The sequence below is a fragment of the Strongylocentrotus purpuratus genome, unplaced genomic scaffold, assembly GCF_000002235.5.
Source record: "Strongylocentrotus purpuratus isolate Spur 01 unplaced genomic scaffold, Spur_5.0 spur5_scaffold_1, whole genome shotgun sequence".
NCBI lineage: Eukaryota > Metazoa > Echinodermata > Echinoidea > Camarodonta > Strongylocentrotidae > Strongylocentrotus > Strongylocentrotus purpuratus.
In genome coordinates this window covers 6,794,912-6,811,224 of record NW_022145594.1, presented here as the reverse complement: position 1 = coordinate 6,811,224, position 16,313 = coordinate 6,794,912, and the positions used below count along the sequence as shown (strand labels likewise).

General features: G+C 38.1%; 1 protein-coding gene across 1 annotated transcript; it reads left to right on the top strand.

Moving 5' to 3' along the window:
• Positions 1-8,559: 8,559 nt before the first annotated feature.
• Positions 8,560-15,644, top strand: LOC115920876 (astrocytic phosphoprotein PEA-15-like). The gene is made up of 3 exons (XM_030977588.1): positions 8,560-8,781; positions 9,618-9,758; positions 14,878-15,644. The coding sequence occupies exons 1-3, from the start codon at positions 8,601-8,603 to the stop codon at positions 14,991-14,993; spliced, it is 438 nt and encodes a 145-aa protein (XP_030833448.1). The 5' UTR covers positions 8,560-8,600; the 3' UTR covers positions 14,994-15,644.
• Positions 15,645-16,313: the final 669 nt, after the last annotated feature.

The following is a 16,313-nucleotide window of genomic DNA, read 5'->3' as shown; positions in this document are numbered from 1 at the left end:
ATTTCATGTAAGCAATGTAAAGAGATAGGTACCGAGATATTGTGTTTAATAGAAGCTTTTAATAAGATATGGAAGACAGAACTGTACACTATATATTCTTGAATCTATCATGATGATGATAATAATGATAATAATAATACAAATAATAGTATTACTAGTTGAATTCAAATGCTCCACGCGAACTTGTTTAGAAAGAAAACAAATGAAAGAAATCACACAAAAGCATCTGCACTATCAACAAAAGAACAGGAATAAGATGGATCATACGAAAATGAAAAAGTAAATCAAATAAGTAATGGTTAATCACTAATCATCATCAATCAATACTGAAGACAGATTTAGTCGAGATTTGTGTTCTAATTATAGGCATATTGAAGTTGCTCTTGACCCTAAAGCTTGCCATAGCCTTGCCCGATATAGCAGCAGATAGTGTATGCAAGTGAACTCCAACCATAGAGATGCCATTATGCAAGGAGGTGAATAATAACAAAGGTTTGGGAAGGAAACGTTCATGAATTTAAATATATTAGTGGACAGGTCTATTCCAATCGGTTTTACCCACCTACTTTACATGTTAACGCCCTTCTGGCTCTCAGCACATGAACCAATGCTTTGTTTATATATTGCATGTAACACCAAATGAAAAAAAAAATGTGTATCATTATTTATATATAAACGGTTGAACTCGGATCTTGAAGGGAAAGCGAATTCTCATTCCTCTTACGTACCTACACACGTAATGAAATGTGTGGATATTACATCATATCGCAATTGAAAGCATATAAAGTGATTTCTAGTACTGTAACTAAATAACTCGCTAACATGTAATTTATCGTTATTTCAATCAAAACGTATTTATGTGCAGAAAAAAATAGAACACGTTAGTGTAATAGGCATGCGGATACATCTTGCCATAGAACTAGTCCCTTGACCGAACTTCAACTTTGCAGTTTTTTAAGACGCCAAAAAGAGCGAGCGAAGCGAGCGAGCGTAAGATGAGACTTTAAAGTTTTGAAGTTGTTGGCGGTGGCCTTGGTACAGGAATTTTATTATCGAAACGCATTAAGTGAGATATAATTATTACCAAAAGACCGGCTCGCTACCCGAATATGAGATGATGCTTGCTCGAATATTTACTATTAGTTAGCTTCAAAATATTCCTTGAGCGTTGGAGACGCCTACCACCACCACCCATCCCCTACACTCCTATAATTATTAAGGAGTCTATTCCACGACGCTGATGGCAGACCCAATTCTTCATCTAATTATTATCTCAAGGATCGCACGTGCCACAGAGTATCTGGTGGATTTATGTTGGTCATTATTCATTAGGCTTTTCGTTATAGACTTTAATCAAATTATTTCATGTTTCATTTGATCATTTAATTAGACACTGCCAGATTGTGTACATGACTGTGTATTAATCCATGGCAAGGAATTAGTTCCAGTCCTGTTAATATCCATCTACTGATAATAATATTATATAACCCGGCATCATTTTTATCCTTTCTTTGTATTTCATGCCGTCACGTTTCGAAGCCAGGTGCATAATTTCATGTAGTCATGCAGGGACTAGTGAGATTACAGCGGGAAAAAGAACCATGTCTGATGATCATGTCTGCCCTATGCGACAGTGCTAGAACATGATTCATGTTAAGCATGACCCCTTTAACATTGCCTCTATTCTCAAATTGCTCCAAGGTCACATCTTACCTTACGTCTAGCAATGTCTTATACTTTGAGTGTTGGCAGAATGTTAAGCTACATTAACTAGAAAGTGTGAAGTGTCCAGGAGTAAGGATGCCGGGAGGGAAGGGGTGGAGGGGGGGGGGGGGGGACCGTCCACCTCTACGCCTCAGTGACCGGTATCCTTGATAGGAGAAGCCTTTTATCCTGAATTTTGCATTGATCATATTAATGACATGATCAGTATTAAAGATAATTGTTTATTGTTTGTTCCCCTGAGACCTGAGATTCATTACTTCCTTATGGAATTCATTGTGTAGTTATCCATATTCCTTTGAAATAGCTATGAATGTTTAAAGGTAAAGACCAGTATTGGAAACGCCCCAATTTCAAAAAATGAAATGGAAGCTCTCATTACCAATCATGTGAAAGATTATGTTTTGACTAATACATGATGATAAAAAATTTGCCGGGAAACTGCCTACTAATTTATATATTTGGTAAATTTGTTTCTCTCATGGTCTGTGAGAGATATAGGGTAGTCCCATATACATCTTTCTGTGTATAGTGCTTGTAACTTTACGAGGAATGGGCCAAATTTCTTATCATTTTGATGATTCCAGAACCTTGCAGATGCTAGATGCTAGATGATCAACCTTTTCTGATCGATTCCACAACGTTTCTTTCACAATGCAATCGCATGACCATAACTGGTCTTTACCTTTAACAAATATATTTCTTAATGAATTCCCTGGACCCACTGAAACCATCTTGAAGATTCGATAGCTGTCAAGGGTAAAAGCTTCAGAACATTTTCAAAAAGAAAGGAGCAATTTTGAAATTTGTTAGTTGCAATCATGCATTTAGTATAGGAGGGCTGAAATCATGTTGAATCGGAAGAATGTGAAGCTACATTGAAAAGAGAGTGCGCAGAAAGTGTCCAGGTACCTTGGGGCGAGCAGGTGCCTCGGAGGGGGGCAACTTTGCACCTCTAGCGCGATCATTGGAATCCTGGGTAGAGTACGGCTATTATTGAGAAGTTTGCATAATCATGTTTAATGATATGCTCAGTGAGGGCCCTCTTGAATTGTAAGAGTATCGATTTTATATTGGAAGATCCAGGATAATCAAAATAGGGACGAGGCGAATTTATTTTAAAAAGCATTGTAACATTACTGGGAAGCGTAGCAGGGGTATCGACTAGCTTTCATGAAGTCTCCTCCTTCTAAAAAAAGCCGATATGTTCTCTTCCCGATCCGCCTATACATGCCTCATCTATATCACACCCCTCATGCCCGAGGATGCAGGTCTCTGTCACCCGCTGGAATCTCCTTCTGAAGAACACGTCTCTGCAGTAATCACCTAATTGGTCTTATGTGACGCACATAAAACAAACAAACTCCGTTGAGAACATAAGAATGACTTTACCATCTTTTTAGAATTACGGGGTAAATCCCAACGGACTTGGACAGCTGAGAGAGTGACTGGTAATTATGCGCTTGAACCTAGACGTGATAAACAACTGGGGCATGCTGGACACATTATCCATTAGAAACTGAGCTTGAGAGGAGCATGATTATGACGTCATCATTTGCTACCTTTCTGTCATCGTTCTGTATATGTAACTCTGTCTATGTGTGAGTGTGCCAAAGTCTCTTTATCTCTTCTATCATCTCCCCCTCTCTCTCTCTTCCTTTCTCTCCTTACTAATACCTTCCACCTCACTCCTCAATTCTACCTATAACCTTGATCATCCCAATCACTCATTGCCCATATACAACGTGATACTATTTATACTGTATTATTCTGCAGCCCTCTAGCCCCCTCCCGACTTTCATTTTGAATTTTGTTTAGCGGGTTAAGCGGTTTTATGTTCACTTCTTCTTCACATATGGTGCAAAGTTAATGACCTCTCATGAGAATAGTCAAGGAATTTAGCAAGGTATCCGAAAGATGAACCTTTGCAAGTGCCATTTTTGCCATTTTATACACTCAAGTATATTGAGGGCCCAATATCCCCCTAATATTAATAATAGGAAACAAAGCAACGAGAAGTACAGATATTGATTCCTTATCATAAACTATATCCTCTAATCCAAAGCCTCTATTTCTCATGCATTTTCTCTTGCGTATAAGGATGATTACGGATCATAATATTGCCTAAACTCTTTCTTCCATTTACTCTGTTTACGCCCTCTTTCTTTTCAAGTGTTGTGCAGCTATACTGTTTATGTTTTGGCGCCCAGGGCACATGTCCCTCTGCCCCTGTAGGCACACTAGAACCCCCTCTCTCTCTCTCTCTCTCTCTCTCTCTCTCTCTCTCTCTCTCTCTCTCTCTCTCTCTCTCTCTCTCTCTCTCTTTCTCTCTCTCTCTCTCTCTCTCTCTCTCTCTCTCTCTCTCTATATATATATATATATATATCTCTACTTGAATAGATCTGAGTCTGTCTCTGTCTCTGGCTCTCCTGATCAGGTTTGTCTCTCTCCTCTCTTTTCTCGCTGTCTCCCAACTATTTCCCTGTCACTTTATCTTTTTCTTGTGTAAACGTTGTTTATAAGATGTTCGGACAGAATGATACGAAGTCGCGATCTATACTCTCATCTATGTCTGTCTCTCCCCTCTCTCCCCTCTATGTCTCTCTTTATGTGTCCGTTTATCCGGTTCATCTTTCCTATTCATCTCCTCTTCTCTCCCCCTCGCTTTCTCATTCTCCCTCTCTGTATTGTTATTTGTTAATGTTGTTTTCATCTGATCTCATCCTTGGTATGTTTGACATTTCTGCCAAACCAAAATCCTTACTAATCCTCGTAATCTGAAGTGTTTATGCCAGAAATCGTCGATCGTATTACATATTTCATATATAGTCATCATCTCCTCTCTAACATCAACCCCAGTAAACAGAAATCATTTCTCCTCTCCTCAATTACCTTCTTTCTCGTATTATCATTTCATTGAATAGATATTATTGTATTATTCTTTTTGTTTAATTCTGAACCAATTAATACTTGTAAAGCATTTTGAGATATCTGGTCTTAGTTGAGAGTGATTTGATTGCAAACATATTTTGAATGAACAAGTATAACAAAGTGACCGATGATAAAGCCTGCTCTGTCATTTATGAATAGACCTACCACTGAATGAGTTTGAAAGAGATCTTGCAAATTGCTAACCTTCACCCTTGTACATTTCTTCTAAAATTGCTATCCTTACCAAAGTTGTGACACTAGAACAAGCAAGTTCCAGGTCCTAACTCCCCCTCCCTCTTTCTTTCTTTCTTTCTTTCATTTGTCATCACTCTCTTCATTTATTCAATTAATTATTTATGTCTTCATTCCTCTCTTTTTGTATTTCTCTCTTTCCTTTCCATTTGTTTTTTCTCTCTCCTTACTTATGCGATCTTTGTGTTATTATAAAAATATGTGATAGATTATCATTCTGTAATCTAACAATTTAACCACACCATTACGTGCCATGTGCTAGTATGTTAACCACAGAGCAAAGGTAATGTAATTGTTAGTTCAGCTTAATTACACATTCGTGGCATTAATCTCTCTTTTCTCGCATAATCCTCATGTTTTCACATGCACAAGATTATAATTCTTTTCGGAAATCCGTATGCAGTACAATGTGTGTTATGGCAATGGCTGCGTTTGATAATTATATGCGTTGATATAGTTGTCCCGAGAGAAAGAAAAACAATAACAACACTTATTTCTTAACGATAATACGTCTACATCTAATGCTGACAGCCATCTCTTCTGCTTTCAAGGCAAAACAAGGTCATTTCGCCCGGGGCGCCGTAAGTCTTTTTTTGTTGTTAAAGAGACGTTAATACATGAGGCACACGATGGAGTGTATGTGAGGGAAGACGCAGTGGTTTATTTTAGGCAAAAATTGATCGAGATATCGACCAGTGAGAAGAGAAAACGAGGGGGAGTAAAATGAGAGGAACAGTCAATAGTGGAAGGAGGGGGAGAGTGACAGGGTTGTTGTTTTTGTTTGTTATGCCTTTGGGTTTCATACAGGTTCATCGAAAGTTTATCTCCCTAAACTCATTAATTAATGAGTGGCGTAGAGGGTGGGTATTTGTCAATTATAATGGACATATAATTGTGCAGCATGTAGTAGCCAGAGACAGTCTGTAAGCAACGAGAAGGAATTTGATTTAAAGGGTATAAGGAAACTCAGTAGACGGACAGAATATCGCTTTGTATAGTTTCAATACTATATCATTTGTTCATCGTAATAACACATTGCTGTACAAATGAACCGTTTTTTGTGGGTAGAAATATTATTGGTAGTATAGTAGTAAAGGTAGTAATGGTGGTAGTAGAATAAGTAGTAGTAGTAGTAGTAGTAGTAGTAGTAGTAGTAGTAGTAGTAGTAGTAGAAGTAGTAGTAGTAGTAGTAGTAGTAGTAGTAGTAGTAGTAGTAGTAGTAGTAGTAGTAGTTTACATTGCTGATGATGTCTTTGTTGTGGTGGCTTTTTTATAATTTTTTTTGAACAGTTGCAGCTTATAACAGATCCGTCAATTTTTAAGTCTTATTTTTCTATCATGAAGTTGTATGTATATTGTCCAACCAATATGGAAATAAATTTAGCTGGAAAATAGGATTATATAGTTTCCGGTATGGAATAAAAGGTGTGCAGACAATGTAAACATCCATTAATAGGAGGGCACTTTGCCCCCTCTCTCACTCTTTCATTACCTCCAGCTCCACTGCTAGTAGTATCAGTACCAGTAGAACATACTGAAAAAGAGAAAATTGTATGTCTATGTGGTAATGGGGGAGGGGTCTAGATATTTAAAATTGACGGTGAAAATATGAAAATAATACTGAAAAATACGTTTAAAAACATACCTGCACAATTTTCTTTTCTTCATTTTGTGTGAGTGCCTTTACTATATATCAGATGAAATTAAAATGACGAGTTCTTTCTTTTTTTTAATACAAAACATGTTTTAGGCATAATACGTAGAATATAATTCACAATAGATGATAAGGTCTTTATCCCAGGGACGGACCACAAAATAAAATCGTCTTAAATTTTTCAGCTTTTCTCGTCTGGACGACACTTTCGACATAACCCAATTTATAAAGGCTAAACTTTATTAGCGAAAATAATTTGTTCTAAATATACCCCCAGCAAGGTTTGGGGTGCATCCCTATCTACATCTTACAAGCATTGCTGATGGTAGCTCAGGAGAGGTCTTAATTTAATCGGATTCTAATTTATGCATGACAGCGTCCTCGGGCTTCCCTTATCATGCCCACTGCTCATCTTGTATTCTCCAGACCTGCCTATTACATGTAACCCCTTCACTCCGGCCGAGTCTCTCGTGTTAGATCAATATAATTATATTCACCCCACTCCCTCTTCTCTCTCTCTCTCTCTCTCTCTCTCTCTCTCTCTCTCTCTCTCTTTCTAACTCTTTCGCTCTCTATCCCTCACATTCCATATTATCTGTCTCTCTTTCTCGCTCTCTCTTTTTGCCCTCTATCCCTCACCTTCCATATTCTGTCTCTGTCTATCCGTCTCTTCCTCTCTATGTCTCTCTCTGATCTTTCTCTCTATCTCTCTTTAAGCCTCTTTCTCCCTTTAGCTCTGTATGTCTGTCTACCTTTCTTCTATCTCTCACCTTCTATATTCTCTGTCTCTGTCTCTCCCCCTCTCGTTGTCTGTCTGTCTCTTTTTCTCTATCTCTCTTTCTGTCTCTTTCTCCATCCAGCTCTTTATGTCTTGCTATACTCCCCTCTATCTCTGTTTGTTTGTCTGTCTCTCCCTCCCTTGCTCTCTCTCTCTCTCTCTCTCTCTCTCTCTCTCTTTCCATCCATGTCTCTTTCACAGCCTCTGTCACCGCCCCCTCTATCTCTCTCGTCCTCTTTCATTTTTATCTGGCTCTCGCTCTCTCATCTTACTATCTTTTAAGACTGTTATGCTCCATCAATCTATCTGTTTATACTTCCTTCTGTCACAATATTTGACGTCTGTCGAAACTAAAGTGAAACATACTTTGCTGCTTTCTCGATGTTTATTTTCTTGGTCATCTCCTCTCTATCCCCCCATCCCAAACTTAAACATGTTACAAGCAAAGTGACATTCATTTTGCTAATTTTCAAAGACTTCGAATATTTTATAAATCATGAATGATCCGCGCGATAGATGATCAGATTGCATGACGATGTTTTAAATATTAAACAGAGGGATAGGAACGCCCTATAATGATATCAATTGACTCTGTGTCGTATTTAAGCAACCGGAAACGAATAGAAGCATTCAGCACATGTCTCACTTAAAAAAGAGGAAGCGTCGGTAACTAATTACGTTGCTGGCATTATCTTATCAGTTTAACGGATTTGAGCTGCGTGAAAATCTTGAACTCATAAAACTTAAGAATGAGTTCCACATGTATAGCAGTTACAATACAATACATAAAACATGTCACACCACTGTTACGACCAGTACGTAAAGGACCATATCCCATTCATTTCAATATCAAAATTATGATTTCCAAAAGGCATTATCCTTCAATATATGTGATGTTATTTAGTATTCCACAAAGTCAGTCTTTAAATTAAAACCCCCTCCTTAAAAACTATAATAAGGAGCATTTAATAATAATTGATGCTTCTAAGCAGCAAATCAGTGATTCAAAGGTGAATCTCAATCTAACAGATGAGTTTTCATTGCATCGGACAGCTTATAAACTTCAGGTAGGTCAATGCAGTAATTCCAACGGGAGAGCACGATTGTAGCACGATTTAAAGTATGTGGCAGGCAGGAACGCAGGGGCAAATGTGACATCATTATGGTTATTTTGCCATTTACTGTTAGAGCACATTTTTGTTTTCTAATTTATACAGACAGATCCTAACATTTCATCTTATTACATGATCCCGTGCTCTCGACATGACCATTGAAGAGGATTTCGATAATTTCATGAAACAACTCGGAGAGAGCATCTCAGAAGAAGAATTGAAAGCTCTCACGGCAGCTTGCCAAGACGTCATCCCAAATGAAGCGAGGGAGAAGATCAAGAAACAGAGGGATCTCTTCAGTTACCTTCAAAAGATTGATCAGCTCAGTCAAGGTAGGTCGAGACGAGGTGTACGTCTAGGGCTCTGAGAGTGCTTCCTGATCTAATACAGAAGAAGGAGAAGAAGAGGAATAGGAGGAAGAAGAAAAAGAAGAAGAAGAAGAAGAAGTAGTAGTAGTAGTAGTAGTACTAGTAGTACTAGTAGTAGTAATAGCAGTAGTAGTAGTAAAAGACGGAGGAGAAGTAAAAGAAGAAGAACACGAAGGAGAAGAAGAAGTAGAAGAAGAAGAAGAAGTAGAAGAAGAAGAAGAAGAAGAAGAAGAAGAAGAAGAAGAAGAAGAAGAAGAAGAAGAAGAAAAAGAAGAAAAAGAATAAGAAACAAAAAGTGTGTGTGCGTGTGTGTGAGTGTGTGAATTTCAGAATTAAGAAAAATCATCACTCGGGAAGTTCTGATTTTTTTTCGGTTCATATATTTTGAATGCTGGAGCATACAATAGCTGTGTAATAATAGTACCCTGTGATGTAACTTGTAAACAAGACCGAATCAAATCATATCCAAATGCTGGAAGTCATTCTGATCGAATTTACAATTACGTCCTCCATTTTATTTCAATCTTTGGATGAAGCGCATACAATACAATACAATAAACACTCATAGTTTTCTTATCAAATCTCCTTACCCTCTTTCTCTCTCTCTCTCTCTCTCTCTCTCTCTCTCTCCATCATTGTCTCTCTCTTCTCTTCCTCATTGTCTCTTGCTCCTCTCTCTCTCTTACATTCTCTCTCCACGATCTCTCTTTCTCTTTTCCCCTCCACTTCCCCTCTCTCTTCTCTCTCCGTCTCTTCCCCCCCCCCCCCCTCTTGTTCTTCTTCGTCTTCGTCTCATATAGATAACTTATATTATCTAGAGCACGCTCTGGAGAAGATTTGTCGACCGGACCTGGTAACCATGGTGATGGATTTTCGAGACAGCGCTCCCTCCAGCCAAGATCTAAGCAATGTCATCTCCGGACCGGCAAGAAAATACAAAGGTATTTGGCGCGAAAATTCACAGTATCACCCATGCTAGGTTGAACATGTGTTGCTCTTATGTATTATGTATGATGACACTAATGGTTTCTCCCCTATCGGTTGCCATGGTAACATTTTGCTTGTCTTATCGGGGATGAGGGAACTTTCTTATATGGATGATGTATTGTGATGGCTCTACTTAGGATTTTGATGAGGATGCAGAAACTAGGATGATATTGTGTGTGTGTGCGTTTTTATACTCCATTACTTTCTTGATGGCAGGACTGGCACTGTAATAATAGTCTAAGGGAAATATTTGCCCAGCTGTATGCAACATCAGGCCCTAACTGCTTTATCCATAAAAATAGTTAGCGAGATACAGCATGAACATTTTGAAAACAGTCGCTCGTTGCCGTCGCTCGTTGCCGCCTTTCAGTGTTCATAATTATGAACCTTAATTTTTGATCGAAAATAACACTCTATGTAGGAGCTCATCTATTTTTGTATCGGATGAATCATTATTGATCATTTTCTCTCCTAAAAGAACCCAGACAAAACGATCAGCCGCTGACGGTGTGATTTCCAGTTGGATGCCGATTTTAAAAACAGATGTTCGAAATTCAGCAGTCTGGGTTTCCATCGATTTTTAAACCCAACTCCGCCCATGGAATAGGATCAAATAAAGCATAAATTCAACTCTATTCTATTAAACACAAGATTAATTTGTCATAGCAGGGAGATGAGACCTCCCTTGTCATAATGAAGTTCATGGTTCAAGGTAAAAATTTATTTGCCTTCATTCCTTTTTCATACCAACAAATATTCAAGTAAAACATTTGTAAAAACATAATTACACAGGAGAATTCGAGTGAGCATAATAACAGTTTTAACAAAAAGAAGAAGGCGTAAATCGTAAACGCATAGGTTTGTGTCGTATACATTTTAGAACAATACACTATAGTAGTATGTAATTTGTTTTCGATATTTTATTTAGAACTTTCAAATCCTGGGTATAGATTCCTGACGTTCACTTTGTTTAGTTTGTTTGAAATAAATAGCGACGCACTTTGTATTTATCATTATAATTATTGTTTTCGTGTTTTACGCGCTATTTTACAGACGTTCAAAATGCTAAGCGAGTTGCAATGGCCTTCGCATTCCAACTGGAACCCATTTAACACCCTGGTAGAGAGAAGCAATTTAGATAAAATGTCTTGCTGAACGACATGTGGTGTGCCGGGAATCGAACCCACGACTTTCTCATCTCCAACCAATTGTTAAAAACCACTCGACTATGACACTTCTATCTTTGTGGAGGCACCTCGATATAATGATCTCCCAAAATTGTTTTTGCTTGCCTTTACATTCCATCAATCACGCCCCTGGTGCCCAGATTTCTCCCATGAGAAAACCCAGGTCTTCGTATGTATATAGAGGCTTTCATCAGACGTAAAACGTGCATGCTGGTCTGGTCTGAATGAGGTTGATGAATAATTGATTGACCGGGTATAGATGGAAGAAGAAGAAGAAGAAGAAGAAGAAGAAGAAGAAGAAGAAGAAGAAGAAGAAGAAGAAGAAGAGAATGAGTAGGACTGAAGAGAGGGAGAAGAAGAAGAAGAAGAAGAAGAAGACGAAGAAGAGTCGGAGGAAGAAGTTACACTTCTTCAAATATATCTTTCATGCGCCCACCTACTCAACTAGATTTTCAAAGTGATAGTCTTCTAATACTAAACTAGATAGCCTTCAAGATTAAGTTGTACTTGAGAAGAAATCATGTTGTGAAAAAAAAACAGTCTGGAAGCAGTTGGTTAGTATTATAGTCCCTAAGAATCAATGTATATTGTCAGTTCTTGGAATGACCAAAATGAAAAGAATCAGTCTTACTGAAAATGACATGCACTGCACACACAAATGGGTATATGGGACTTCACACACAATGTATAAATTTTTCACCATGAAATTTCTCGTCATATATGAGGGCATTTGGAGAGCACTCCTTTTTTCAGGAGACAATATCTGCCATGATAGTCTTCCAAAATGGCATACAAAGAATGGGGAAGCTCACACATTATTCATAGGCTTTTAAAACCAGAACTCAACCTTCTCTTTAACGGAGACGAGGGGCGTAGGCTTAAGGTGTCAGAGTAGTGCGAAACAGTATTACCTTCGCGAAGTAATATTATTAGCAATATGACAGATTATTTCCTGCGATCTCAAGTACAGGGAAACAAGCTACATGCTGATTGAGACGAGCGACTGAAAATGGGATGCAGGGATTTCTTGAAGAGAGAGAGAGAGAGAGAGAGAAAGAAAGATTTTTTTTGGGGGGGGGGGGGGGGAAGAGGTGGTTGATTTTACTCGACAAGTATAACTTCTAATGAAAGGTTGAGGGAAGGGAGAAAGGGCGAGGAGCGGACAGGGGACTTAAAATTCAAATCGGTTTAATTATATTAATTATTTATCTTCTTTAAAGGCCCACTGCACTACTGGTAGCTACTTGAGCCCTCTATATTAGAAACAATGCCTAACCGGTGACCATTGGTCCCCCATGATCCTCTTTTTCTTATGTTAACTGAGAGCTGAGTTGATGAGATAACCACCTGTCCAGTGACCTTGCAGAGCGGTCTAATCCCTCCTGTAAACTATGGCAGATAAGCTTTAAAGTAGCCCTTGTAGTAGACTAGCCTCTCTCTCTCTCTCTCTCTCTCTCTCTCTCTCTCTCTCTCTCTCTCTCTCTCTCAGCCTCTCTCTCTCTCTCTCTCTCTGTCACCCACACACACATGAGAATTAGAATTCAGAATATAGTAAATAGTTTGTGGAACGTAGGCAAATCAAATATTCAAGAAATTATATAATGCTATTATGGTTGTAGATAGGAAGAATCGATATAATGAGAGAGTTCGAGAGGGATCCTGATGTGGCAGACACCATGCAGTTGATGCGGCCTTGCCTGAGGGGGGGGGGGGGGGGGGGGGGGTGGAGAGACATAGAGAGAGAGAGAGAGAGAGAGAGAGAGAGAGAGAGAGAGAGATAGTAGGGCAAACAGGACCTCTTGTGTAACCTCGAAGATTCATAATGTGTGCTAATGGCATCCAGAGATCGGCAGTTAGGCAGTTAAAGAGAGAAAAGACATATTACAATGGAAGGATGAAGTGGAATTAAGGCATCATCCAGGCACGCCTGAGGATAGGGAGGCAGATGGGAGAAGAAGAAGATCGAATGAAAAGTGGAAGTGGCTAGCGGGGATGAGGAAGAGAGGAATAAAGGGGTGGAAAGAGAAAGATGAGGGAGATAGAGGGAGAGAGAGAGAGAGAGAGAGAGAAAGAGAGAGAGATAGAGGGAGAGAGCGAGAGATAGGGAGGGAGAGGGTGGGGCAGAGAGATAAGGAAGGAGGGAGAGAGAGAGAGAGACTAGCTAAAATAAAAGGACAGAGAGGGAATGTAGTCGGGAGAGAGTAAGGGAGAGAGAGGGGAGACGGAGGATGATCAAGTTAAAAGTAGTTAGAAAATGACAGAAAGAGACTAAAAGCTGGGGTGAGAGAGAGAGAGAGAGAGAGGATAACGAGGGATAGTAGGGCAAACAGCGCATAATCTAGGGACCTCAATGAAGGCTCGAAGATTCTGCTGATGGCATCCAGGGACCTCATCAAGTATTCAATGCATAAAACACGTACCTCGATCAGGGCTGTTGTGACACTAGCTATGCCGCACTCCATTTCACATCGGAACAACTAAATAACACGCAACATCAATCAAATTATTTAATTAAGTTCCAATAAGCCTGTGGCTGCTATGACTGCATGCTACCACAATTTTCATAATTTTCATTTACATTTAAATGGTCATGACCTAATAAATATAAATTGAAACTTGTGATTACTTTGCATTCCATTGCCGTTCGTCATTTCATTTACATGAGTAATGATATAGCTTACCAGCTTAGATTAGGTACCTCGCCATAATATCACCCATTACACCCTCGAGCTGATCTATGACTGTATGATAATCTAACTGGGTGTTTTCCTTGTAAACTGTATCATCATAACATGTAATAATATTATGTGCGTCAAAACCTTTCACAGTATTTGTTCTGATGAGTCAGTACACTATACAGGCATTGATTTTTCGAAAGTAGCTGCTATCGTGTTGCATTTCTGAAACAATTCACCGGAACAATTCAGCCGGATATTGAAAAGCCTTGAATTTGAAATAGGATTCACACCTAATATAATAATTTAATCTTTCAGGTAAAAACACCCACATTATGTTGGAAGAAACTGGATGGGCTTGCTTGTAACTCCGATATTACTTTAAATGATTTCAATGTACATTTTACACAAAACTGAGCATTAATCAAACATATTCCTGACCCCGATTAAAACTGAAGTCGTGAAGAGTATAGAATCCCCTGGGGGGGGGGGGGGCTGATGACGGCTTTGTGTTCATTCTTGCGATTTACTCTGGTGAGGGCAAGACAAAAACCTTTAGCATTCATTTTCGTTGCTATTTTGAGTTTTTGCAGTGCCAATTATCTCCTTAGATTGGCTTTTGTTTAATGAATCTCTCATTACCCAAGTAAGAAAATATGAAGAAGAAAAAATAATAAAAAAGAAAGAAACAAAAAAGATCTAGGCCTAATATCAATATTTGAAAGTTAGGTATGCGATGAAGCATATTGACTGGGTAATGAGGTTTTCTTATTTGTTGTTTCTTTTTGGTGAGAAGGGTTTTTTTTTGGGGGGGGGGGTGTAATACTTTGCAATCTAAAGCAGTTGAGCTTAGATGTTGCGTTGTAGCCTTGTCTTGCCATTTTGCTACAAAAAAAAATATGTATTTTCTGTTCATATTATTTATATTAGAAGTAAAAAGTGATAAAATATTCAAAATCTGTAATAATTCATCTCTATTCGATGTTTCAACTGATGTAAAAATAAACCCCACTCCCATTTGTTATTCATGCGACCTTTTATGAAATAAAATTCACCTTTATTAAACAAAAATAAAGGGAAACATACATAAGTCTAGGTCAAATGTTTTTATTAACAATACACGGAAAATAAATGACACAACTTGTTGTTGTATGTGGTTTTGTCACTCTAATGTATTCATGAATATTATCAACTCCAATTATTTCTTTCAGAAATGAACAAGGAAACGGGAGAAGTTCCGGAGGAGGTGCTTACAGGGTTAGCTAAGATTGAACTAGCCCCACCCCCTTTGAATGCAGACCGACGGAAAGGGAGAGACACGAGATAAATGGACCACGATACCAAAAACGTCAAACAGAAGAACAAAATGTTAATATAACTGTACAATTATGATTATTGGAAATCTTTTTTTATATTGATATTATATCGAGAGTGTTTTATTATTGTAAGTAGTATATTAATGTTTGTAATTGAATATTTATAGGATCTTGCCCTTGTACTACACTGGAATCAAACCAAAACTAGCGGCACCAGGGTCCTAGGGTCCAGTGCCGCACCTGGATACTTATTTGCAACGCTGCACCATGTATACAGCATGTGCACTCTATATGTGAACTTGTTGCTGCCTGATTCGCATTTTAAAAAAAGCAAACGTGTACCCTTTGTTTCCAGAGGTACTATATATTTATTATCTTTTCATTTACAAAATGATCCTGGTTATATTGTGTATAAAACTATCTGAGTCTGCTTGCACAAAGTAGATTTGAAATTATCGTACTAATGTCGCCCATGCGTTAAAGGGGATATGCTTCTTATACACTTTTTTTTTAATGAATGCGTTTCGTAAAATTATCGGGGACGATAAGGTATGTTTATGTTTTGACAAATGGTTCAACGGATGTTTGTTTCATAAGAGTATGTACCTCGAATATCCCCAAATTCTTGGGATTGGCAAATTCGTTATAGAACCCAAAATGTTCACAAGGACGTTATTTATATGTTTTTTTCAACATAACTTCCAAAGTAGGTTGCATATATATTGTGTCGACAATTTAATGTGTTCGGTCTAGTGGACAGGTATTTGGAATAATTGGAATAATACCAAAATCTAAATGTATGTGCATATTCAAGTTAATATTTTGTTTGTTTGCTTGTTTCGGAATCCCGAACCCCCCCCCCCCCCCCCCATCCTCCCATGTGGATTTCAACCTACAGTTGAGAGAGAAGTATTTTGTAATTTTTCAGTTGTATCATGACGTTAACTGTTCATACTTTTCATATACAGTAACTGATGTTGACTTTGATATTATATGATAAAATGTAGATACAAGGCCTAGTGAGTATTTAACCTCTGTTGTACACTATCCATGTACTGTATTATAAAGTACCGGTACTAAAAACTGAATGACAATACACCGGTACTAAAATGTATAGCTTAGATAAAAGGCCCAATGATTATTGACACATTTTCTCGTACAATGTACGTGTACTGAATTATAATTTACCGGTACTAAATATTGATCATGATACATTAATGGTGGTATCATATTCAAATACATGAATTAGGCATAGGCTACTATTATGTCTGCAACCAACCAAATATTTTGCTCAGTTAATTTCTTCTTAATTTTTCTCAAATTTTCAAATT